This window comes from Meriones unguiculatus, chromosome 1, assembly GCF_030254825.1.
Source record: "Meriones unguiculatus strain TT.TT164.6M chromosome 1, Bangor_MerUng_6.1, whole genome shotgun sequence".
NCBI lineage: Eukaryota > Metazoa > Chordata > Mammalia > Rodentia > Muridae > Meriones > Meriones unguiculatus.
The window spans coordinates 61789672-61815211 of record NC_083349.1 but is presented as its reverse complement, the minus strand read 5'-3'; the positions used below and the strand labels follow the sequence as shown (position 1 = coordinate 61815211).

Sequence of the window (25540 nt, the reverse complement as noted above, 5' to 3'; positions counted from 1 at the left end):
CTGGCAGGATGTGTTTTTGGAGGGCAGTGGACCAGAGTTGAGTGTTGATTAGGGAGCGTATGGAGCCAGAAGTTCCCTTCCTATCTCTACTGGAGCTTCTGAGCGGTGGCCAAGCCCACTGCAACCCAGGCACATAACACTTTTGCTGTTTCCAGAGCGCTGGCTCCTTAGTGTCGAAGAGTGTCTAACAGATATGTATGACATGGTAGCTCTGAATGTGGCCTGACACAAAATTTCATTTTAAAAATTTATTTGTTTGTTTTACTTTGTTGTAAGCTCGCTACAACGTAAGATTTGTGTGTGTATGTGTGTGCATGCATGCTTTATGACTAGATTACATGGATCTCACGTGTGCTCTTTGTTGATAGCAGTCGTGTCACAGTGTCAAAAAGTCAGATGCAACAAATAAAGGTTTTACTTCATATCCATCATAAAGTGAGCCTTGCCCTCCCAACTGGGCACAGTGTCAGCCACCCTCCCTGATGCCTGGGCATTACCTAAGATGTCTACTGACCGTTTCTGGGTTCTCCACTGGGGGCCCTGCTGGTTGAGTGACTCAGCCCCTTTTCTCTGACAGACTGCTTTGGCTGAGCAGTGGTGGCAGGGTTGGAAGAAGGAAAGTACAAAGGACAACCACATAGTCTCCGCTGTTCAGGAGAACATCCCAGAAATGGCCAGAAATCTGGAAACCCAACGTGGATTCCCTTCCAGGCCCTGTGCATTTGGGGGCCCTTAGAGAACAAAGGTCTGTGACAGGCAACTTGTGTCAGGGTCCACAGTGCCCCCGACACTGTGTTCTTCACATGATGTTCAAAGTGAGGCTGGAGTTATCGCCTTCATTTATGGAATGGGGACTCGGGGCTCATGGAGCTGATCTAGAGCACAGGGGTCCTAATGCCAGGCTCCCTCCTCACCAGTGACATAGGCAGCCTTAGTACTGACTGCGAAGTTGGTCATTACCTACCCAAGGAGAAACCAACAGGCAGAGCTGCAGGTTGGACCCCAGCGGCGGTCCTTGTGGCAGAGAGCTCTGTCCGCCCTGTCCCAGGCAATCTGGTGTTATTTAAGGAGGACAGAGTATATTTAACCGAAGGACTCCGAGTCAACGTATCACAGAGATACGTGGCCGTGGATGTTTACTGCAGCCCTGTTTACAGTAGCTAAGTTACGGGACCACACTGGGGGTCCGGCAACAGGGGCAAACGTGGCTCATATGCACAGTGGGACATTTTCAACTTGAAAGAAGAGCGAAGTTAGTGTAGTCTGAAGGAAAGCAAATTAAGGCAGCCTCAGAAAGACAAACTGCCTGGCTTTGTTCATTTGTGGTCCCTAGGTTTTATATAGATATGGAAATCACGTGTGTGTGTATGACATGAAAGTAGAGGTGCAACTGAGGGGGTGGAGGGGTGAAAAAGGAAGGGTAGAGGATTTGGGGGCATATACCCAACTTAGGATGAATACTGATCAGTAAGTGTCCTCATAAAACACAATACCATGTACAAATGATTATACACAATAAAGAATGAACGATATGAATAACTGAAAAAAAGGCTGCCAAGACAGTTCAGTAGGTGAAGGAGTTTGCCACTGCGTCCTAGGACCTCAATTCAGCCTTGGGTCCCACAGGTGGAATGAGAGAACTGACTCCTCTCAGTTGTCCCCTGACTTCCGCACATACACCGTGGCACAAAGGCTTGGGCATGTGCATATCCATACCCACCCCCTACACCAAACAAACAAACAAAGAAATAAATGTTAGAAAAATGCAGTTAAACCTGAAAGAGAGAACAAAGCACTCCTCTGGAGGGGACTGGCCTGTTCAAGCCCTGTCACTGCTGTGCGCCTGACCGCCCCAGGTTGCTGCTCTGACTGCAGCCTCTGCTGGAGGAGCTGGAGGCCCTAACACTGTCTTAGAGGATATTGTAAAGACAGATCACAATCAGAATAAAGTCCCTGGCAGTGTCTGGAACTCAGAAAGCCCTCAGCAAACAGCGGTGGCTGTCCCTTTCTGAAGCCCTAATGGGCACGTTTGTTTGCGCAGACAAGAACAAGGTCTGCAGAATGACCTCTTCAGTCTCCCAGCTCTGAGGACCTGAGGGATGGAGGTTTGATGGTGAACCCTTCCCCTCAGGTTCCTCAGGGTTTCTGGCTCCTGAGAGTGCCCAGCGCATATGTGCACTCCCTTCCAGGGGACATGGGAAAAAGAACAAGAACAAGCCCCTGGCTTCACAGCATGGTACCCCATTGTTTTCCTCGCCCCGTGCAACGAAGTCATGCTTTGCCCTTCCCAGGACGTAAGATGTTTATGTTTACGCATAAAATCTTCCCCCACCCTCTGTGTGTGCGACTTGAAATTAGAAGTAAAGCTGCTTAGGAGGACTGACAGAAGGACAGGGAGACGTGGAGGAGGGTGTGCGCTCAATATACCATAAATATAGTTGTGTGAAAATTTAAACAGCTTTAAAAAAAAGTCTTTAAAAAGTTTTGTTTAGGGGGCTGGAGAGATGGCCCCATGGTTAAGAACACTGGCTGCTCTTCCATAGGACCCAGGTTTGATTCCCAGCTCCCCCATGGTGGCTCACGACTGTCTGTGATTCCGGTTCCGTGGATTCTGACACCTTCCTACCAACACACAGAGAATAAAATTAAGTAAATTTTTTTTTTTAAAAAAGTTTTTTAAAAGTCTAAAGTCCTTTTCACAGGACTGGAGATGTAGCTCAGTGGCGGAAGTTGCCTAGCACACACAAGGTCCTGGGTTCAATTCCTGGCACTGCAAAAGAAAATATGAATGAATAAATGAATGAATGAAAAGCTCTCTTTTCCCCAGAAATGGGTTCAGTCCCCTGCTCTGCGGTGTGCTCATGGGCTTTGGAGTAGCGGGTGGATATATGTGGTTCCGGAAGAAGCCTTCTTCTATACCTTCCTGACGTCACAGCCTTTCCTGGAGTGGCTCCTGCAGGAGTCACGGTGATAGCTCTGTGAGGGTGAGGTCCGGAGCATGGACCAGGGGGCTAAGGGCTGGAACAGGGCTGGCTTAAGCTGCTCACCCACGCTGTGGTCACCCTGTAGGCGTGGATGTTGGAGTGGAGGTGCCCGACTAAATAGCCTTTTAAGTGGTGGCTCTATGTCTGCTAGAACAAACACCAGCCAGAGGAGGCATTGGGATTTCGCCAGGGCCACTCCGAGGGTGCTCAGTGTTTTCAGGCTAAGCTAAAACCTTGAAAACAAGGACTCTGGATCACCTGAGAGTGTGCTTGTGGAGCATGCATGAGGCCCTGAGCTTGATTCCCAGCATCACATGAACGAGTATAGTCTTAGCAACCAGGAAGTAGAGGCAAGGGGATCAGAAGTTCAAGGTCATCCTTGTCTATTGTGAGTTTGAGGCCATATGGGTTAACAGATATACCCCTATTCCTATTCGTTGGGGATTCTCCAGCACCCCCACAAAATTTTTTTTTTTTTTTGAGCTAAGTGACCATGGTTATTGTACACGACTTTGCTGTCAAGGTTTTGGATTGGCAAATATCCTTGTACTGAGTTAGAAGGATTTGTATTCAGTCTCTTGCCCATTAAGAGTTTAGGTCTGGGGCTGGAGAACTCTCTCCAATATTTCTTTAGCCACTCATTGGTGCTACAACCCCCTGGGACTTTATTTCATTGAATGAACCAGTGCTTATCTCCAGATCTAGAACACTAAAGGCCAAGAGAGTGCACTAGGTAATATGGGGAGACCAGGGAGGGGTGGACTCACCCACGCTAAAGACACTGACGACCCAACATGTGCCAGGCTCTGGGCTGTGCTGTCCCAGCAGCTGGCAAACAAGGGTGGGTATAATACACCACTGATCGTCGACCGCAGACTCTGAGCACTCCACGACATGGGAGGACTCACGGGGCTAATGGAGCCCGGGTCAGATGGTGGCATCCTTGAGGGCTCCTTCTCTGGAACAATTAAAGGACCATCACTGCCACTTTGAGAGTCACAGAGGATAATATCAGCCCGGCTTTGGCACAGCCACTTGCATTGGGAACAGTAGCTCTGATGCCCTCTGCCCAAGGTAGTCTAATTTAGAAGACCAACCTGGCTGGACTGGAGATGTGCATGGCATACTGTCTGCCAACTCTCCAAGGCAGATCTAAGTATGTGGGGCATGTAGAATGGAAAGGTAGGGCTTAATGGTATCTCAGATGGGCATCAACTTCTTGGAAAGAACTTGGCATAGGCCCTTCTTCAACAATTACAACAATTACTGTGGCCCCAAATGTAGATCCCCCTTTATTGGTTTCTGGATTGTGTTCAGTTTGGCTTTTAGGGCCATAATTTTTCAACCCAATTAACCCCAAATGGCCCAGACTCCAGAAGATTTGAAGTGATCCTGTGACCTCCCAGGTCCTAGAAGACAGTGATAGCCCACTCCAGGAGCAAGGTACCCTCTGTGGCATCTCTCCAGCCGCAAGGTGGAACATGTAATTTGAAGAGTCTAGATTAGATCTGCCTCCCACTGGGCAACCATTGGGTATTGAATACAACTTGCCTGACTATGTGCAGTGGCCCTGGGCCTGGCCACCTGGTCCCAGAGCCATGCGTGAGCAGGTGGGGACCATTGCAAGGGAGTTTCCATTTGACCTGCAGCCAGGTCAGCTGGTCAAGGGGCCAGGGAAAATAAATCCTTCTCCCTTGGCAAATTGCAGCCACAGTGTACACCACTTAGGGGTGCCCCTCTCCCCCCACAATTCCTAATTCCTCGACTCTTGCCCTACTTTCTGTGGCAAAAGCAGCAGCAGACACCTAGCTTTACTGACTAAATCCAGGCCCATCTGAGGCCTTCTAGGAATGCTTGAGTCACATCTTTGCAATCATTCATTGGGAATATTCCAGATCCCGTCCTCCCATCTCTCCTTCATGAGATTGGGCTTTATTCTTTGTTCTCAGGAGCTGACCTGCAAGGTTGTTTTTTTGCATCCAGGTCTTGCAGGTTTACTGACCTATAGGCAAGTTCAAAGGCGCTTGGTTCACAGAGAGTAGCAGAACCCACTGGGCAGACAAAGTCAGAAAGCTCAGCTATGGTCAGGCTATGTGTACAGAGCAGATAGCATGGTGTCAGATGGGAGGTTGAGCAATGAGGTGCTGTGCTGATTGTCCATACACTGCTAGGGCTTCTTTAGATGTGAGCTGCAGAAGAACATGATAGCCTGGCTAGCCTGCAGGAAGCCAGACATGGCTACTGCTCTCTAAGGAGGTTTCCTAGTTGCCTGCCATCTGTGTGAAGTGACTACAGACCTTGAAATGGAATCTGCGCATTTTTAAAATCCATAAGGAAGGGAAACTCTACACAGGAAACATAAGCCCAAGTAACTGTGTTTGGAATCAGGGAGTTTAATTGCCAGCCCTTTCTTGCAGTCCAGCTGCTGGGTAATGTTATCTGGCAGCTCCCGAAACCAGAGGGGGGGGTGTTATCTGGGCGGGTAAACAGAGCTGGCTTTCTCCAGTGACCTCTGCCCTCTCCCCCTCTGACACCTGCTCATTCTCCACAGTTTATCTCTAAAGCAGGGCCAGCCAGAGCATCTTTAAGAAGCTCTGGTACTGGGATGAGGGTCTAGGGGTGTCCTGGGAGAGGCCAGAATTCCGGCATCCATCTCTCATCTGGAGTGATAATATCTACAGTTGGCTATCTACAGTTGGGAAGAAAACAGAGCAAGCATCTTGTCACAATGGAAGGATGGAGTCTGGAGTCCATCTTCAGATCGCTGGTCTTATCTACAGGAAGACACTGTCTGCTTTGGAGTCTGCAGCCTATGGCATGTCCCAGAAGTTTGGGAAAACCTGGGGGTGGGAATGGGATCCTGAGAAGTCTCACAACTAATGAAGTGGGTGCTATGAGTAAGAGAGAGATCCAGCCTGGACTGGCTCCAGAATTCTCTCCTCACTTGGCCATCCCGACTCGACAAGTCACTGAGCCCTAGCTTCCTCCTCTGCCAAAATCGTCTTAACTTGTGCCCTGTAACAGCTACCAGGCCTGCCTGCATCTCCCAATGGCCAGGCCTGCCTGCATCTCCCAACTACCAGGCCTCCCTGCGTCTTTCCAGCAGCCAGGCGCAGGCCAGTGATTTATTCTCCCTGGGAGGTGAAAGAGAAGCCCCTAATTACCACACAGGAAGGCGCATGGGTGTTAAGCCCCCGTTAAGTCCTTCCTCAGCTCCGCTTCACAGGCGCAGGAGAATGGTGGAGTTTAATGACCTGCAGGCAAGCTCTTTCTCTCTCTCCTGGTGGGCCTGGCCTCTTGGGGACCCATTATATAAGGACACCAGGCAGCACCTGGTGCCGGCACACATCTGCTTCTTGCCTGGGAACCTGCAGTGAGGAGACATTCAGGTGGAAGAGGGTAGGGGGTAGTAGGGTGATTATGACCCTGATGAAAACCCAGCTCCTCTTCCACAGTAGCAGGGAGCGGCTATGCCTGAGGGGCGGCTGGCTTTTGCTGCATTCCTGAACCCTGGCCCATCTGATCCCCAAGTCTGTCTGATTGGTCGTGGACTCTTCCTTGTTCCTCTGGACCACTGCTTCTCAACCTTCTTGATGCTGCTGCAACCCTTTAATACCGTTCCTCATGCTGTGGTGACCCCAGCCATGAAAATCATTTTCATGGCTACTTCATAACTGTAATTTTGCTTCTGTTCTGAACTGTAACGTAAATATCTGTGTTTTCCGATGGTCTCAGGTGACCCCTGTGAGACGGTCTTTCAGCCCACAGGCTGGGAGCCATTGCCCTAGGCCCTTCCCTGCCCATAGGTATCCAGACTTTTCCAAGCACCTGAAGGAAGCTTTAATTTAAAAGATGTTTATTTCTTATCAAGTTATTTGCTTTAATACCTACAGACCTAAATTGACATATAGAGAAACAGGCCTGTGGCTGCTGAACGAATATTCTCTTCAAAATTAAAGTTCAATTGTCATTACAATAGGAGGAGAAGGATCTTTAGATAGGGCACAGCCTTCCTGAATGGATTAATGTCCTTGTCATGGAACTGTGTTCATGGTAAAAAGGATGAGTTTAGCCCTCTTTCTTCTGTCTCTTGTACTCCCTGCTCCCTCGTGTGCCTTGTGGACATGACCTCACAGCTGCCACCACCGAGCTTTTGGGCTTCCAAGTACAAGAACCAAATCAAGCCTAGTGTTTTTAACTTACCTCAAGCAACAGTAGAAAAGTAAATACCCAGTATGATTTTTGTTTGTTTGTTTGTGTTTTCAAGATAGGTTTTCTCTGTGTAGCCTTATCTGTCCTAGGCTCACTTTGCAGACCAAGCTGGCCTAGAACTCACAGCGATACACTTGCCTCTACCTCCCCGTATGCTGGGATTATAGGGGCAAGCCAGCATGGCTGGTTTACCCGGTGTGATTAAGACGGGGAAGATTCAGATTTGGTTCACATCTTCTGCTGTGTATTTTATTAGCTGTGTGACTTGACTTAGCATGTCTGAGCCTTATTTCCTCCTGCACCATATGGGAATAATCACTGAGAAGATTAAATGAGCTGATGCATTTGAATACTTTATACCATACTGGCTTATAGTAACTTATCACCTAAACATGAGCCATCATTAGATATCGAAATGATTTTGTAATTTGTTGAGATAAATGTTTTTATCAAGGGTACAACAAAGCAGATGCACACACACCTATCTGCCTGTATGTCTGTCCGTATATTTATGTATGTCCATTGTTTTCTCAGGCAGGGACTCATGTGTCTCAGGCTGACCTGGAACTCACTATATAGTTGAAAATGACTTTGAACTCCTGCCTCCACCTCCCAAATACTGGAATTATAGGTGCCCACCACTGTGCACCTAGTTAAATATTAGGTATTGTTTAATAATTTTAAAACTATTATTCTCACTGCTGAGACTAGAGCCCAAGGTCTCAAATATGCTGGGCAGATGTGCTACCCCAGAGCTATGTACCCAACTCATAACAGTAGTTTATTTTGAGCTCAGGGCAGGGCTGGCCTTTAGCTTAATGTTTTTCCATACCAGGACCTCTACTCATCAATACTCCACGCTGGACAGCTAACTGTCTTAGTTACTTTTCTATTGCTGTGATGAGCCACCATGACCAAGGCGTCTTACAAAAGAAAGTGTTTAAAGGTCATATGGTTCCAGAGTGTTAAGAGTCTGTGATGGCAGAGCAAAGGCGTATGGTGGCCAGAGCAGCTGCTGAGAGGCCACATCTTGATCCACAACCACGGGCAGAAAGTGAGACCCTGGGAATGGTTGTGAGTCACTTGAACCTCAGGCTACCCTTGGTGGCACACCTCCTCCAACAAGGTCACATCTCCTAACCCTTCCCAGACAATTCCACCAACTGTGGGTGGGGGGCATTCTCCTTGGAACCCCACACTGACTCTGCGACTGACCATGGAAAGGGAGAAGGAACAGAAGTCAGAGAGTGCCTTTCACTGAACCACCAAGCAACAGGCTTTGCCCGCACTTGCGTGTGCAAGTTTTGGTCTCTTCAACTGGGGAGTTGCACCAGTCTTCTACCCACAGCTTCTCTTTGCTGAGGTTTCTCCTCCATGTGGCTCAGGCCCTGGCCCTGGCTTCTCTGACTGTGAGGTGCTCACTAGGAAGAATGCCACAGACCTGTGGTGTCAAAATCACTTACCAATGGCCTGAGAACCTGAATTTCTACAGTTTCCGGCGTAATTCTGAGGGATATGTAGAGATGAGAGCCTTTGCTGGGGATCCTTTGTGTCCCCCCAGAGGTGGCCTCCTTTGCATCACATCTGTGCCAGAAGAGGTCAGCAGAGTAGCCCAATGGCAGTGGGTATCTGTGTGCAGTCTGTATTTAGACCTCTGCCAGGGGTGTAGAACAGGAACAGCAAGCCACGTCATATGGACAAGGAGCTTTCTCTCCTTTCCCAGAGGCCTCCTGAACCAGGGGGTCTTCCGTGGTGGCCTGAAGCTGCAACCCCGTGTGGCTTACCAGGGGGACGGCCTGGGCCTGGTGTGCTTGCCTGGTATGGCACCTGAGCAGCCTGAGTAGCTTCTGCGTGTTGCTTGCCATCTCTCCTATGAAGTTGCTTCTTGTGCCAGATCTGCTGGCTTTCTTGGTCAGTGTAGCGAATCTTTCTGTGTATGTGTTCTGAAGGACAGTGAGCCTGGCTGTCGGGAGGCTGAGTTGAGCCGTGCAGCTCTGACACGTTTATAGTCTCCCAAAAAGTTCAGGGTGGGTAACCCAGCTTTGTGTGTGGAGTAGAGATCTGAGTGCCCTGAGCCCAGGTCTGCCCGTGTGGGATTTCAAAGCATGAGGCTTGTCGAGCTGCAGTTGTGGAGGAACCCTCGTGGAATCTCACTCATTCCGAACTTTGAGGACCAGTGGGAATCAGCTATTTACAAATGTATAATGACCTCAATTTTATGTTTCTTATCTGCAACACATATTAACAAAAATGATGTGTAAGCCATTTCTTTTAACCCTTTACTAAGAGAACCTCCATTCTTATTTCAGTGAATGCTTCTTCAGGTATAGGGAGTGTATGTGTGTGTGTGTGTGTGTGTGTGTGTGTGTGTGTGCATGTATGTGTGTGTGCACGTGTGCGCGCATTAACATACATTGTAGCATCCATATGGTTCCTGACAGTGAGCCAGGCCCTGGTGACAGATGAGAAAAAGAATGGTCTGGGCTGTGGCACTCTTACAGTAATATAAAGCCGTGCCCGGCCTGCCTTAGAGCCCAGTCTTGGCCACCTACTCACCTGCTCTTCTTTTCCAACAGGTATATATTATCAATGTGACCTGGTCCGACTCTACCTCCCAGACTATCTACCGGAGGTACAGCAAGTTCTTTGACCTGCAGGTGAGTTGGCAAGAGCCAGATAGTGGCCCGAGTCTCTGGTGGGCTCCCGTGTTTTGTGTCCATATCCCACTGGAAGGCCCTGGATAGAGCTGAGGGCCAGAATCCATTCTGGCACAGAGGGGCAGATGGGGGAGTCCCCACAGAGTGGCCAGGCTTGTTACTGTCTTGAGCGCTGTGTGCAGACACTTGAGGCTTTGTTGCTTTCCGCAGTGGTCCTTCACAGGCATGCTTTGTCATCTTGCCTTGGCCTTGGGGTGGAAACCAAGGGGAGTCGGGAAGGCAGTCGTGGGTGCTGTGTGCCTGAGGAGACATATCTGTAAACATCTATGATGAGACACAAGTCACCACATCATTGCTAGTAAAGAAAAGCAAACACACAGAGAAGACCGAAGCAAAATAAGCAATTTATAAAGCTACATGCTGGGCATACCACTGCGTCTGCCTGTCTATCTAAACAAGGCGCTTGCCACCCAGTTTGTACTTGCGGATGGTGAGTGTGTGTCTCTAACTCACACAGGCAACTTTCTTCAGCAAGATGTTAGTACACAGCCACACAGTACCACCCAACACACCTCTTTGATGCTGGCTGATTCATTTTAGGATCTTTTGGTGACAAATGACTTTTATGTGGTTGACTAGATGGTGGGGATGACACTGGGTCAGTGGGGCTTCCGCAAAGCCCAAACTAGTACCCGTTGTTCCCGTCTTGTCTCTGATTCCCTCCAATACTGTCCTTTGCCCTTGTTAACTCCCACACTGACAAACTTAGCTGTCAGTAACTCTGGAATTCCATACCTGTGGCTCCCAACGCCATAGACACTGACTGTCTCCCTGTTCCAAATTGATTACTCTCAAGGAAGACTTTGGCCAGGTACCTTCTTCAGAACAATCAGAATGCCCAGAGGTAGAGGGTCTTTAGGAGCACAGTTGTGAGCTCTGGCAGGGTGGCATTGAAGGTGTCACCCTTGGGCATTAGGAGCAAGTGCTGGTGTGTTAGTATGAGTGGGCAGCACCCTTCCTCTATCTGGAAGGGAAAGCCGAGATATTTGAGATTCTTCCTTAGGATGTGAGTGTGATTTAGACTCACAAATACTCAAAGAAGAGACATTCATTTCTAGCCCTCAGAACCAGCAGCCAGTCCTTCCCCTTAGCCCCTTATAGGGGACCATCTTGGAGAGGCAGAGGCAGGCCTGTGTGTTTGTGCATTAATGCCTGCTTTTATCTCATGATCCTTATCACTCTATTTATGCAACAAATTTTTAAAAAGCCAGTTCCCCAGATTATGTACCCTTCTGGTTCAACAGTACGGGGCTGAATTTGTCACTGCATGTGAGAGTAGGAGCACACATGCCTCCTGCCTTCTGCCCCTTCCCCTCTCGATCCTGCCCAGTCAGTCTCCTTCGGTCTCAGGATAAACTGGTGGGATTTGCCTCTACCCCATCAATGGGTACAGTGTGTGGGGACAGGAAATGATAGTACAGTAGGGCAGAGCATGGACCCTGAAAGGGCTCATTGATGAGCTGGAAGGGGGCTAGCAGCCCGGGGAAACTTCCAAATCAGAATTTCTCTTCTGGTCCCACCCCCTCCCAAGTTACTGAATCATACAGGAAAGAAATGCTGCCCCCATCCTCCACCCCTGCGTGAGGATTCTCTTCCTCCTGTCACTGTTGGAAGGGACACAAGCATGGAGCAGCTGTGATGTGCTGGCCCCTGGCCCTGGCATGACTCCGCTTGTGGCCAGGCTTGTCTGAGTGGGTCATCCTGTCCCTGTGTGTGCAAGTTCCACAGCTACAGGTTCAGTTACTTTCAGATCAAAGATGTTTATTCATTTGCGGTGAGGCATGTGTATGCCACATGTCGAGGGTGGAGGGCAGCTTGAGGGAGTCAATTTTCTCTGTCCACTACGTGGGTCCCAGGGATTGAACTCAAGTCCTCAGGCTTGCCAGCAAGCATCTTTACCTGCTGAGCAATCTCTCTGACTCCAAAGATACTTTTAACCCAGGCATAATAGCACATATCTATGATCACAGCACTTGTGAGGTAGAGGCAGGGGGATAAGGAGTTTAAGGTCATCCTCAGCTACATAGGTTGAGGGTAGCCTGGGCTGCTTACGACCCTTTCTTTTTTCATTTTTTTTTTTTTAAGAAAACATAAAATTTCCCCTTCCATCCCGAACACGTACAGATTCTTTTTGTTGTCATTATTCCAAAATACACTGTAGCAGTTGCTTTCATAAAGTGGGTCCCAAGGGCATTCCTTTTCATCTTTGTGGCATCCATTCATTTATTCATGGTCATGGCTTTCTTATTTATTGGAGTTGCTGGCCTGACAAGATGACTTAGCAGGTTAAAGGTAACCTTAACATACTTGATGGCCTGATTCTACCTCCGGCAACCACCGCCTGAGCATGTTTTTGGAACAGCTGTCCCAGGGCCCCTCTGAAAGCAAGGATAGACTCCAGAGAGGGCTTCAAGAGCATTTTAGATGTCAAGGTGGAAACAGGGGAAAGAGCCTTGTTCTTCTAAAAATAGCTTACTCCTCAGCCTTCTACGAGCAGAAGAGGGACCCAACCTACAGGGAGCAGATTATGGTCTCAGGCCCACATTTGTTTGGTCATAAAGGGTCTGCTTGGAGATGCAGATAAGCAGGAGTCAGGCAAGTGGCCACAATCTCGCTTTTAAGTCATCTTTTCATTGGACATCTCTCCCCTGTGACCTAGTCCCTCCAAAGAAGGACAGGAAGCCTCCCTCCTGGCTCCACTGGTGGCTGTTTCACAACCTGGTCCGCCAGCCCCTGGGCCGCGGTCATCTCTCTGCAAACATTGGCTCATGTGCTGTTGGCCTCTGAGAGGGACCCCTGGCAGTGAGAGTAACTGGGTCAATATTTGGTCAGTGCCAGGAAAGGCCCTTAAACTTCCCCTGCACCACTTGGAAGACAGCTGAGAGAGCTTGAGCCTACTTATTTGCTCAAAGGGCTTCAGCTGTTTCGAAGAGCTTTTATCTCTCTTCCTTATTCATCTCTCTTGCGCTTTCCACCCACGCACCCAGCACGGGGCCACACTCAGTTTCCAGCTCTTGAGTAGCCTGGTTAATGACCGGTGCACAAAGCTGTAATCCTAGAATCGCTAATATTCAGCCCTGGAATGGCGTGCTGGGAGGCTGTTATAATATTACCTGTGGAGGTTCATGGAGCATTGCCTTTTTAGAATTAGAAGAGATCCTTCTTGTAATGTGTGTGTGAGGATGGTGTATGTATGTGGTGTGTGCAGGTGCTCACACCTGTATTCAAGTATGCAGAGAGCAGAGAAAGCCATTGTTTGAGAGCGTCCTGTTGTAGCACTTTTCACACTATTCCTTGGGACGAGTCTTTCCCTGAACCTGGAGCTAGGTTGACAGCTCGGCTCTGCCCCTTGCCCCCAGCTCTGGGGCTGCAGATGTGTGCATCCATGCTCAGCTTTTTACATGGATTCTTGGATCCAAACTCAGATCTTCAAGCTTGTATGGCCAGCACTGTCACCCACTGAGCCGTCTCTGCACTGCAGTCTATAGACTATAGACCTATAGTACTTTTTATTCTAAGCCTTTTCTTTGTGGGGGAAAGCTGTTCATTTTTCTATTCATGAAGATTTTTGTGTGTATGTGTTTGTGTATGCATGTGTTTATGAATGCACCTGTGTGCAGGCCAGAGGGTCGATATTGAGTGTCCTCCTCTGTAGCTCTTCTCCTTATCTATCTGTCTGTCTATCTATCTATCTATCTATTTATCTATCTATCTATCTATCTATCTATCTATCTATCTACCTGCCCATCTATCTATCTATCTATCTATCTATCTATCTATCTATCTATCTATCTATCTATCTATTTACTTTTGGGCTTTTTGAGACAGGGTTGCGTTGTGTAACCATGGCTCTCCTGGACCCATTTTGTAGACCAGGCTAGTCTCAAACTCACAGTGATCCACTTACCTCTGCCTCCCTGCATGCTGAGACCATAGACGTGCGCCACCATGCCCAACTCTTTATTTTGAGATAAGGTCTCAAACTGAGGATCTTGACGATTCTGCTAAATAGGTTGGTCAGTGAGCCCTAGGGAACACTGAGCCTAGATAAGAGGCAGCAGTTTTGTTTCTCTCTCTCTCTCTCTCTCTCTCTCTCTCTCTCTCTCTCTCTCTGTGTGTGTGTGTGTGTGTGTGTGTGTGTGTAGGTCAGAGGACAACTTGTGGAAGTCAGTTTTCTCTTTCTCTCCTGTGGATCCCAGGGCTCTAACTCAGGTTGTCAGACGGTGCCTGCCAAGCCACCTCTCCCACGGATGTATTCCTAATTTTTAGGGATTTAGAAGGATGTACTCCAGATGGGTCACCATTATGTCTGGATGATATTAGGGACATTGATGGAAGAAAGGCTAGTAATTGAAGAGACACCTGGGGAGAGTTCGGAGTGTGGGAAGTCTAAAATTTAAAAAATGCCTCTTGTGGTTGTTACAGCAACAGAAAACAACAGGCTTGAAAATTTTTATCAAGAATGCATCTAGTAAGAGAAAGAAAATGAAAATAATAATTTAACTTGCATTACCTCATTTTTCCTGGACCATCATTCTAGATCATTCCTGTGGAATGTAACTACTTAGATCTCATTAGAACTAACCCCAGGGACCTATCCAAATTATCTTGTCAAACTGGCATCATGTATTCAGATATTACTTAAAACCCGTGAGCCAGGCACTGGAACAGGAAGGCTGCTGGCAGCGGTGCTCTGGTCCTGATGAAGCCGTGGTGAGTCGGGCCGGGGAAGCAGTGGTCAGGGTGAGCAGTGCCCAGGACTGAGATGGCTGGTTCCGGAGACCGAGCTCCCCAGGCCTTACTGATTATATATCCTTTGATGAGTTCTTTAACCTCTCAGTGCCCCTGACTTCTCATCTTAAAATGAAGTCATTATAAAGACCTGCTTCCTAGGATGACAGAAAGAAAAAATGCTAGGTCTCATGTAAAGAAAGCCATTAGAAAAGCAAGTGTAACAATCTTAGAGAAGGAGGCAGAAGCATCATGAGTTCAGCCCTCAGGAGGAAATAGCTGGGTTCCCCACCCTCGCTGGAGACACAGGCTTCTTCCTGTGCCCCTTAATACAGACTTTGCTTTTGCCAGAGAATGTGTAGTCTGCCCTTAGGCTGGAGAGGCAGATGGCAGTGTGAAGGATTCCTGTAGAGAAATGGTTTTCATCTCCCAAGTTCAGTTACCAACCCACTTCCCCCAAGCCACACTGTTAGAAAAACTTAAAAAAAAAAAAAATCAGTTAAGCGTTATTGGTCCACAGCTTTTCCTTACCCTTGGAGAGAGGCATCTTGTTTTTGATAGAACATGCAAGGATTCCTGGGGAAGCTCGGGAGGACTCCATTGGTCCCTGGTAATTCCCTTCCCACGGGCAGCCAGCTCCAGCTCCTTTTCTGGGCCTCTGGGGCTCTAAGTGAACTCCAGCCTATCTCTTTCCACTGGCAGATCCTGCCTGAGGAAGGTTTTGCCAGGGCAGAGGGAGGGGAGGAGAGGCCCTGGGTAAAATGGTCCCTGGGGGTCAGCCCAGGGTGGGAAAGCTTACGGCTGAGTTTTCACTTTTAAGCTACCTTGTGATCGGGTCTGCTGGAGTTCTCAAAAAAAAAAAAAAAAAAAAAAAAAAGCTGATGCTCTTTCTCCCTTCTCAGACACATGAGGCGTGTAGCTTCCTGTGTGGGTTCTGAACCCTGTGCATTTAGGAACACCCCTTCTACAGCTGGGGCTCTTCAGATCCAGAGCTCAGAATCCAACTTAGAACACAGAGGAAGGATGGGGCAGCGTGGGACAGGGTTGGAGAGGATTCTTGCACATCTGTGAGAAAGGGAAATAAGACCCAGATGTCAGCTGAGGCTTGAGAACTGTGTTCAGAGTCCTGCTCTCAGGAGAGCTTTCTTGCTAGGCCTTTCGGACTCTCCGAAGCAGCCCCAGAGTTGTGCGGCTGCTTCCGCACCTAGGGTTCTCCACAGAAGCCAGGGAGCTCCTCTCTGGGGAGCTGTGCACATTGGATCCAGGCACCCACCTCTTGGGCGAGGGAGTTCAACCATATCCTGTTCCTAGCAGATGTCAGGTCCAATTGGATCAGCCCCTCCGGTGTGCACTGGGAAATCTGAAGCCATTTCTGCCCTTTGTTACTCCCTTGGCTCTTCCCTGGGGTCAGGCTGGAATTATTAACTCACCTTCAGGAAGTTCTTCCTTAGGCAGGAAAGCCATAACGGAAGTTACGGTGGCTTTTGTCTTCTAGTATCGGCATAGACTGCTCATTGGGTCTAAACTTCTAGGGGAAGTTTTGTGAGTGAGGACGCTGGAGGGAGGGGTACTGCCTACACCCCAAGTCCTGCAGAGCTGCTGAGAATGTGTCTCAGCTGGAGAAATCGTCTATGTGTGAATATCACACTATGGAAGGTACATGCTTTTCCTAAAACTGGTATTAACTTGTGTTCGTGGAGGAAGGGGTAGAATTGTGTTTTATAGTTGGAGGCCTTTAGAGATAAAGAAGTGATAAGTATCTGACACTCAAGTTACCTTGTCCTAACATGCCCACGACAGAACATTCATTGATCACACATTCTCCCCTACCATGTCTGTGACAGACATTGTTAATCAATCGTGAGTCTATATGTATCTCCCAATCGCTAAGAGAACAAAACTGGGTATCTTCAGGATGTCACCCCCATCACTTAGTAAATTGCCTTTGAGATGAAACTGATTGGCCACCTTCTGATCTCTCTCCATCCCCTTATTTGATAAATGAAAACATTAGACTCCAAGTCTGATTTTGGGGTTGTCCAAAAATCACAGCACCAGGGGCCTGGGAAGGCGGCTGAGTGGTTAAAGAGCTTTGCTGTACAAGCATAAGAGCCATGTTCTGATACCCGGAAACCCACAGAGATGCCAGTTAATGTGGCTTCCCTCCTGTAATTCCAGCCTTGGAAAGCAGAGCTAGATCCACAGAGCAAGCTGCCTAGCAAGACTAGCCATACCAGCAGGCTCTGAATTTGATCGAGAGACCCTGCCTCATTGAATAAAATGGAAAAGCCATTAGGGATGATTCCCAGCATCGACCTCACGTGTTCACATCCACACGTGTGTGCCTACACACATGTATAACATGTATACACACAAGTTTATAAAAAAGAAAGAAAGGAAAAGAAAAGAAACAAAACCTTCCTCAATCATGCACCAACAAGCCAGTGAGACTCTGGTGCCCCAGCTTGCAGCTCCTTCCGGTTGGGACCGGTCTAATTTTGGTGAGGGGGGCAGGAACCCCTGATGCCTCACCATCACAGCTGAGAAGTGGGAGCCCATTCTCTCGACTGTGCCAGGAGCAGAACTCTCTCTTCTAGAAAGGTCTTCCCAAGCAGTCTCTCTCTCTCTCTCTCTGGGGCTCCAGTGTCGCCTGGCCCTCAGCCCACACCACCTCCCTCTTATCGAATAACAAACCCAGCTCCACCAGGGACCACATCTGTGTGAGTCAGCACACACCACCTGTGCCTGCTAGGAGCCGCACACCTTGTTTTCCTGGTATAAGGTGTCACACTGGGGTGTGTTTGGGTGTTATGTCAGGGAGGCCTTGGAATGCAGTTGCCGCCCCATCGCCTCCCTCCGTGGTCCCAGGCTCAAAGGCTTGGCCTAGAAAATTCAGTTCGTCTTCACCGAGCCTCTTCCACCCCTCTCTGGAGGAGAGTTGGTGAAGAAGCGCGTAGGGAGACAGAGCACCCCTCCAAGCCGGAGGATGAAAGGAAGGAATCTCTTTGGTGGTGGCCAGGTGAGTGTGTGTGTGTGTGTGTGTGTGTGTGTGTGTGTGTGCGCATGCCTGTGCCACATGCAAGTGAAAAATTTTAAGTTTCACCTGTGATCACTTCACTTCTTTCCTGCCAGGGGCAACTGCATTTCTCTCTTGATACATCCTGAGGATTCAGGGGAAGAGGCAGGCAGTCAGCCCTGGTTTAACTGGGAGCATCCACTAGTGGCAAGATCCAAGAAGGGTAGAATGAGTGTGGCCCTGGTGAGAATCCACAGTGTAGACCAGCTACCTGGGCCTGTGTGCTGGGCATCCATCCAGGCAGGTGCTGTCTATTGGAGGCCCAGAGGTGTGACATCCTGTCCCTCCCAGCTCCAGACAGGGCAATAATCAATTTTGCTTTTGAACTCTCATGGAACCATGTGCCTGGGATAAAGGATGACAACATGAGCTGTGAGTCTTTCTAGGGGAAGAGTCGGTTTGTCCTGCCACTCCTCAGCAGTCAACCATCAGGAGCTATGAAATCCCCTGAGTTTAGCAGAAGCTGGGGAAAGGGATCTCAGCTCCCCAGGGACCTCCTACTGTTGAATGAAATCTGGCTCTCAAAGGGCTTGTGGCATTCCTGGTGCCAAATTCCTGATGTCCTGAGTGGGGTGACAGAGGCTCAGCAGATGTCACACATTTACTTGTGTTTGGGCCTTGGCCCCGCCTCTTACTGCTGATGGACTCTAGGCCATTACCTATCCTCTGGAGCCCTCCACAGTTGTATCTACAGTGGTTGTGTCTGCAGAACCTGCCTCTGTGGCCGTGGCATATTTTAGGGGGCGAAGCACAGGGGACCTTCCCTACCAAGCCTGGAGCAGCCGGGGAGCATCTCTGTTACAGGGCTGAGGATGTAGATTCTCTGCAGAGCGAAGGAGCTCTAGGTTTCTGCAAGTGCCTGCCCAGCTGGACTTAACTCAGGCAATGGTTTCCAGCTTCAGAAGGGTCTTGGGCATCTCTGGAGTGAGTGTTCCTGGGTTGGCTAGGGGACAGCTTTCAAAGCAGCCAGGGCCTGGCTCTGTTGGCTAATTAGGGAGCCTTCATCTGTTGCCTGGCAGAACAGAGTGGCCAGTTCAGCCTTGCTGGAATGCTGGAGGTTGGGGGAAATGGCTAAGCACTGGCAAGGGGGGTTCCCCAAGGCTAAATGGATGACATTCAGATATACAAAATAAAACTGAAAAAAGAAAAACTCAAACAGGAAGCATGCGGCTGGTGTCTGGGCTGGCGGGGAGATGCTTGCAGAGGTGGCTGTGTGTGTGACAAGCTGGCCATTCTTACCACTGTGTTTCCCAAGGGCACCTCTGTGAAGGCCAGCCTGTCTCCCTCCCCAGTGAGACAGGCTGCTTTTGTCTTGGGTTTCTAGTGCCTCACTTCTCAACTTGGAGCTGGAGGAGGAGGAGTCCCCAGTGGAAGGGTGGAGAGAACCCAGTGGGTGTGCCCAGTGGATGCTGGGTATGGCCCTTCCTGTCCTGTCGGGCTGTTCAATGGGGTTGTAACCAAAGCAGAGGGTCTGGGCTAGGGGGCCACAATTCTAAGAAGCTTGTAGAGGAGGACTCAAATCTATAGTTTCCACCAATTGCACCATCAATTTTGAGTGCATGCTGGCAAAGAACTGATGTCTTCAGAGGGCCCTTCCTTCCCTCCCAGGGAAGAATGACTGCTTACTGCCATCTCTGGACCTTGCTGTGTCTGGGCCCCTGGGAATACAGCAGGCTAATAGTGGCCTCTCCTACATCTCCCTCCTCTGGCCCAATAGGGTCACCCAACTGTTCCACTGACTGACGTCTCCCCTTTTTAGTTGGTCCTGCAGTGCTATGCTTGTTCTGTTGAGCATTTGCCGGATAAACAGAGTGGCTCTTGTAGGGTTAAACTGGACCCCGAATTCCCTCAGTCACAGTCAGGTGGCTCCAGAAGCAGGTTTTGGGGTTCATCTCTCTCAGTGAGTGGCGGCTTTCTCTAGTCCCGGTTCCTGTCATCAGCTGGAAGGTGAGGAAGGGTGAGCACCTGAGGGTATTTGTGGAGCACCACCTAAGGGCAGATCACCTTGTCTGGACCAGGCTGAGGAGTGGAGACAGCTGGCCTGGAGACTGACCTGGAGGCAAATGGCTTGTCCAAGTGGACATTCCCATAGGTGACCCTCCTAAGTCTCTTACTTCGTAAGTCATTCTTGTGTATCTGTCCCATGTTCCAAACCCAGCTGCTGTCTGCACCTTTCCCCACATCCTTCTTTCCTCCATCCCTCCTCCCCCTTCTCTCAGTCCTTGCACCATCTCTCCCCCTCTCGCTTCTTGAGTCCGGAGCCGTCTTCCCAGATCTCCCTACATCCCAGTGCCACAGTCAGCTTCTCTTCTCTGTTGTTTATTTGTGACTGAAAAATTTCAATCTCATCTCGGGCTTTCTAGTGAGACCCTGGTGCAGAACTGTGTAGAATACTCCAGGCCTCAGTGGCCTCTGGCCCAGTGCTAACACATGTAATAACATTTTGCTCTTGAGAAGTATCTGTTGACTAGCTATGAGGTTCCCTCCTCCTGCCGTGGTGGAATACAGTGTCAGGAAGTTCTACGGAGCAGATAGACCTGGAAGTGGGACAAGGGGAAAGAGGACTGATGATCCCAAGCCTGAGAAGAGTCTGGGCTCGGGAGCTCTTGGGGGACAGAAGTGCAGAGGCAGGGCTGCCTGGAGATGCTGAGAGGGGTTCAGGGCCCCCCTGCTGTTGTGGCCACCATGGTCTGGCGGCCAGACAGGCCTGCTGACAGGTGCCAGCGAGCTTACTGCAGCCACCGTGATCTCCCCTGCACCTCCCCCTCCTTCCATACCTCACCCTAGGTACCAGCCACTCCTGGCACTGAGTCAGCCACAAGGCAGGGCAGCTACTGGAGGGGTGACCTCTAGCTGGTCTCCAGGGTGGCCTGGATGGCACCCAGATGCTCAGGGACATTTTCCCTGTGCATTTCCCGGTACCTGACAGAAGCATTTTCCCCTACAGGACCACCTCTGCGCAGAGCCCAGCTGGAAGGTGGGCAGGCACAGCTCCCCGTGTGGGCTGCAGTATGAGGCTTCCCTGGGCAACTCCACCCAACTTTTATTTTCTTTCTGGGATTTCTCCTTTCCTGCCAGAGTTCCACTTCTTCTCTACTTCTCCCAGTGTAGAGAGACTGAAAGCAGCCCTTGCCTGAAGAAGATTCCAGAGGGATGTGACAGGAGACTCCTGTGGGCCCGAGGTCCGCCTTGTTAACCAGGGGGAGCTCATCAGACGCAGGGCCATCAGACCAGATGTTAGGAGCCCCTGAGGTATGGCAAGAGATTCATTAGGGAACCACACAGACCTGGCCTGACATCCAGGGTCCAACATAGAGAAAGGGGGCTTTTCCTCTCAGACCTCCCTTAGAACCGAGGTGCGGCTCTACCTGCTCTGTTTCCGAGACAGCTCCTCAGTTTCGCTCTCCCTCGTGCTGTACTCCAGGCTTCCTGCCAATCATAGTGCGCCTTTTCAAACAGGCCACGCCATACCATGGCCATGCATATACCCATCCCATAAGACTTGTCTTTTCAGAAGGAACTCTGAACTCCTGGCCCATGTGATCCGTTCATGTGCCCTTTAAGACTGATTCTATTTTGTGTACTGCCTCTCAGGTCTGCTCTGTGTGTGTATGTCTCTCTCTCTCTGTCACACTCTCTCTCTGTCACACTCTCTCTCTCTCTCTCTCACACACACACACTGTCTCTCTCTCTTTCTGTCTCTGTCTCTCTCTCTCTCCCATTCCCCAGACATGGAGCGCACTGCTACCTCAGAGCCTTCACCCCTGTCCATGCTGTTCTCTCTTCTCCAGATCCCTTCCCCTGATCTTTAACAGTTGATTCCTGCTTGCTCAGGCCTCAGGTGACCTGCCAGCAAGCCCTCCTTTGACCAAGTCCTCCTACCCTGTTTTCAGATCACTTGTCCCCAGCTGGTCATCTGTCATCCTATCAGTCACCTGTTTACTCTCACTTTCCCCACAAAATATGAGCCTTAGGAGAAGAAATAGCCTCACAGCTTCTGTTTTCCCAGTCAGTAGAATGGCGCCTTCCAAGCCAGCAGTGAAATGATTGTGAGTGAAATCTAGAGAGCACAGGGTGTAGGCCGTGGCGAGAGGGCCTCTACCCTCCTCCTCAAAGCCAGGTGTGTCCAGCTTCCACTCCTCTGTGCAGTCTTTGCCTGTGGGCTGGTCTGCTGTGAGTCACTTGTCAAAGATCTGGTGGAGTCCTTGTCGGGCAGAGAAGGGCTCCTCAAGCTCTGCCGTGTTCCAGCCACTGGGCACCCTTCTTCAGATACAGGTTGAGGTGGTAGCTGGTGTGCAGGGTGAAGCTGCATTTCCCCCATGTTCTTAGCCGATGCCTGCCCTGCTGGTCTCATGGTTGCACCCTGAACAGTGAAGGCCTAGGTCACCCAAGGGCCAATCGGAAGTCTCTCTTCTCCATCCTATTTTGTTGTGGTCGTTTTTTTTTTTTTTTTTTTTCTGTTCAAGCGTGATCTTTGGGCAAGCTGATTGGTTGATCAGGAGGGAATTGGCCTGGTGAATTTGGGACCCTGTGAGAGGAACACTGTTTGGGCCCCTCTAGAAGCTGCCCAGAGATAATGTGGACTGCCTTGGAGAAGTGGCAAGCTTGAAAGGTCACCATCAGGAATGCTGGTGCCTGGCTGAGGCGGGGGGGGTGGCTCCTCCCACGGTTCAGCTTTGTGACTGCTATGTTTGCTGTAGACTTGTAGGCCCAGGCTCTGCAGCTGTGGCTCTCTCACTGTTGGAGGCAGGGCTGGCGGGAGCCAGGGAAGGATGGCTCTGCAGGTGCGGAAGCTCAGCTGCACAGGGACTGTGCTGCCTGGTTGCTGTGGACCCAGGACATCCATAGGATGACTCTGCATTCTGCAGTCTTCCCTCTCGAGATTTGGATGGGGAGACCTTGATTAAACTCCCAACTGCTGTCTAACGAACTCTCAGTTAGACTCTCAGTGCCTTAACATAAGAAACACTCATTTTTTTCCGTTGATGCCCCAGACCTTAATAAGTCAGCAGAGGCTTCAGCTCCAGGCAGCCATTCAGGAGCTTGCACCCTTCCACCTGCAGCCCCCACATCCCGTGGATATTTCTGCCCAGTGGAAGTCATGAAGAAGAATGTGAGAGACGGCATGGAGAGTTTTGCTGGTGGTGCGTAGGGTGGGGTGGATTTCACTCCTGCTCAAGTTCCACCAGTCAGGATTCAATCACACGACTATACTGTCAACACAGGAGGACAGGAAGCGTGGGTTAGGTGTGCCCAGTTGTGTTTTGGCCGATGCGGTGGACAGTGGACTTTCGATGCCCAGATTTCCTTCTGAGACACTTTCAGGTGAGGATTGACAGGCGCACAGGCATGTGCACAGATCATTGTGACAGGAATGAGCGAGGTTCTGGAAGCATGGCCAGTCCACAGAGGATGGAGCTGTAGGACAATGTGCTGTGTTGATGAGGCCCACACTGCCGGGCAGTGTGGGATACCCGTGAGGCTGCAGAACCATCCACGTCAGCGGTGCCACATGGATGGCAGAGCCCGTAGCGGGCATGAAGCCCAAGGCAGCAGCATTCAGCACTGGTGTTCACTTGGCACTGTGCTGACTGGGACATTAGTGACACAATTAGCGTTTGTGAAATCTGTAATGGAGAGGGGAGCACTGGGGGGCGACCTGTGTGTCCTTGGCTGGGCTCCCCTCTCACACAGACAGCAGCAGCCTGGAGAAAGTGCCTGAGCTCTGTACTACAACCCAGTGCTTTCGCTGCACAGAAAGGCTTGCTTGGGTCTGACCCACGCTCCATCGCTGTTTCCCACCCCCAGGCAAGGAGACAACTCCTGGGTAGCTAGGACTCTCACTCCAAGGGAAAGGCTGGTGAAAGAGCTGGCACTCTGCCCGCTCCACTCTTGCCTTTTTTTCTATTCTTTTGCTTTCCCTTTTGCGTAAGACATTTGTGGGGAAAGAGCTCTAAGGCCTGGAAAGACCTCCACCCATTTAGAACAGAGCCAGCAGAGGGGCAGGGTGGCACATGCCTTTAATCTCAGCACTCGGGTAGGTAGAGGCAAGCAGATCTCTGTGAGTTCAAGGTCACCCTGGTCTACAGAGTGAGTCCTAGGACAGGTAGAGCTACATAGTGAGAACTTATGTCAAAACAACCACCTCCCCCCCGAAAAAAAAAAAGGGGAAAAATGAGCAGAAGAAACAATAGGGGACAAAGCTGGGTGAGTATAGAGAGAAGGCACTTAGCTTGTCCTTCAGACATGTCCTGCTCGGCCTCTCTTCATCAGGAGGGCAGATTGGAGACTAGAACAGAATCTCTTTGCCTTGGACAGCAGTTTAGCCCTAAGGGTCTGACTTGGCTTCATCTCTACTTTCTGCCCCAAAGTTTGGGCAGAATTTCACACCACAGTGCCCAAAGAAGTTTGGGGACCACAGTTTGGCCATATGAAAGGAAAGAATAAAAAACTGGGGTTTGGGGGAAAGGCTCCATTCTGTTCTCCTCGCAAAAGAGGGCCTCTTGCCCCTTTTTTACGGGGGGGGGGGGGTGTTCTGGAAGGTTTGTGTGGGAGAGGGAAGTGTTGGCAGCTTTGGGGATAGTTTAGAAATCTTAGGAGGGGTCTTTGGCAAGGTGAAGGGACTGCAGAGCCCTAAAAGGAAGTTGGGTGACCATAGCCAGGACCCTCCGTGTGGTTACGTCACCACCCTTCCTCTGACCTGGCACCAGCATTGCTCTGGCCATCTGCTCCCCTCCAGATGTCTCTTTTACCCCTCCCAGCCTATGTAGGAGCCAGATGTGTCTTTCTAGAATTCCACTTTCAGTGTGTTCCTCCTCTGCGCAGCATCCTCCAGGGACTTCCTGTTGCCTTGAGCAGGAAGTCCAATTTCCTCCTCTCAGACTCAGCCCTGCCCTCACCCTGCCCGGTACACCCCTGCCCTCTTTAGGATCAGGACCCTCCGGCACTGGCCACCTTCCTAGGGATAAAGGAGGAAGAGCCGAGTGCCAGCCCTGACTCACCGCAGTCTTGGGAGTAGGTGAGGGTACACTGTTCTCGCGTGGGAAGCCACATGTCATGAAGTGCATGGCCTGTTCCATTCTCCCAGAGCCAGGCTGGAAACTGGTTGAGCCCACACCTCTGCTTCAGCACTTTTGCCACTGGCTTTCCCAGGGGTCTGCTTCCCTGGCATCATGCCTCCCCTTCTTCCTCTTGGCCACCAAGAGCTGAAGTTGCATGAGGACTGACATGCTAGGATGATGCTAAGAGTTTTAGATGTAAAGGGCTGTCAAGTCACCGGGGATGGACCCCAAAGGCCTTTCACCATTGACAGTAAGGGATGGCTGGGCCTGGCAGACTCTGCCCTGCTTTCCTGAAAGCTAAAAGGCTGCATCAAAGATGGGATGGTACTGAGGAGTCAGGAGTCACCATCTTAGAACAGCCTAGGTGTCAAAGGCTCACGGTAAGCCAAACCTACCCTCACCCACACGCCACTCACTCTGTGATGCTGTTTTCACTCAAAGACGATATACTGGCTAGTTTTATGTCAACTTGACACAAGCCAGAGTCTTCAGAGAGGAGAGAGCCTTAGAGGAGAAAATGCCTCCGTAAAATCGGGCTGCAGGCAAGCCTGCAGGGCAGTTTTTAGATAAGTGATTGAGCCCCTAGTGGGTGGGGCCATCCCTGGGATGGTGGTTCTGGTTCTATAAGGAAGCAGCCTGAAGTAGCTATGGGGACCAAGCCAGTAAGCAGCACCCCTCCATGGCCTCTGCATCAGCTCCTGCCTCCAGGTTCCTGCCCTCACTGCTTTTGGGAATGAGCCATGAGGAAAAGAAACCCTT

At 50.1% G+C, this 25540-nt stretch overlaps 1 protein-coding gene across 3 annotated transcripts in view; it reads left to right on the top strand.

The window, feature by feature from the left end:
- Sh3pxd2a (SH3 and PX domains 2A) overlaps positions 1 to 25540 on the top strand; it is a 204687-nt gene that overhangs the window by 35162 nt on the left and 143985 nt on the right. For all 3 annotated transcript variants that reach the window (XM_021640215.2, XM_021640216.2, XM_021640217.2), the window contains exon 2: positions 9773 to 9853. In XM_021640215.2, coding sequence (XP_021495890.1) covers positions 9773 to 9853 — 81 coding nt within the window. The remainder of the gene's footprint in view (positions 1 to 9772; positions 9854 to 25540) is intronic.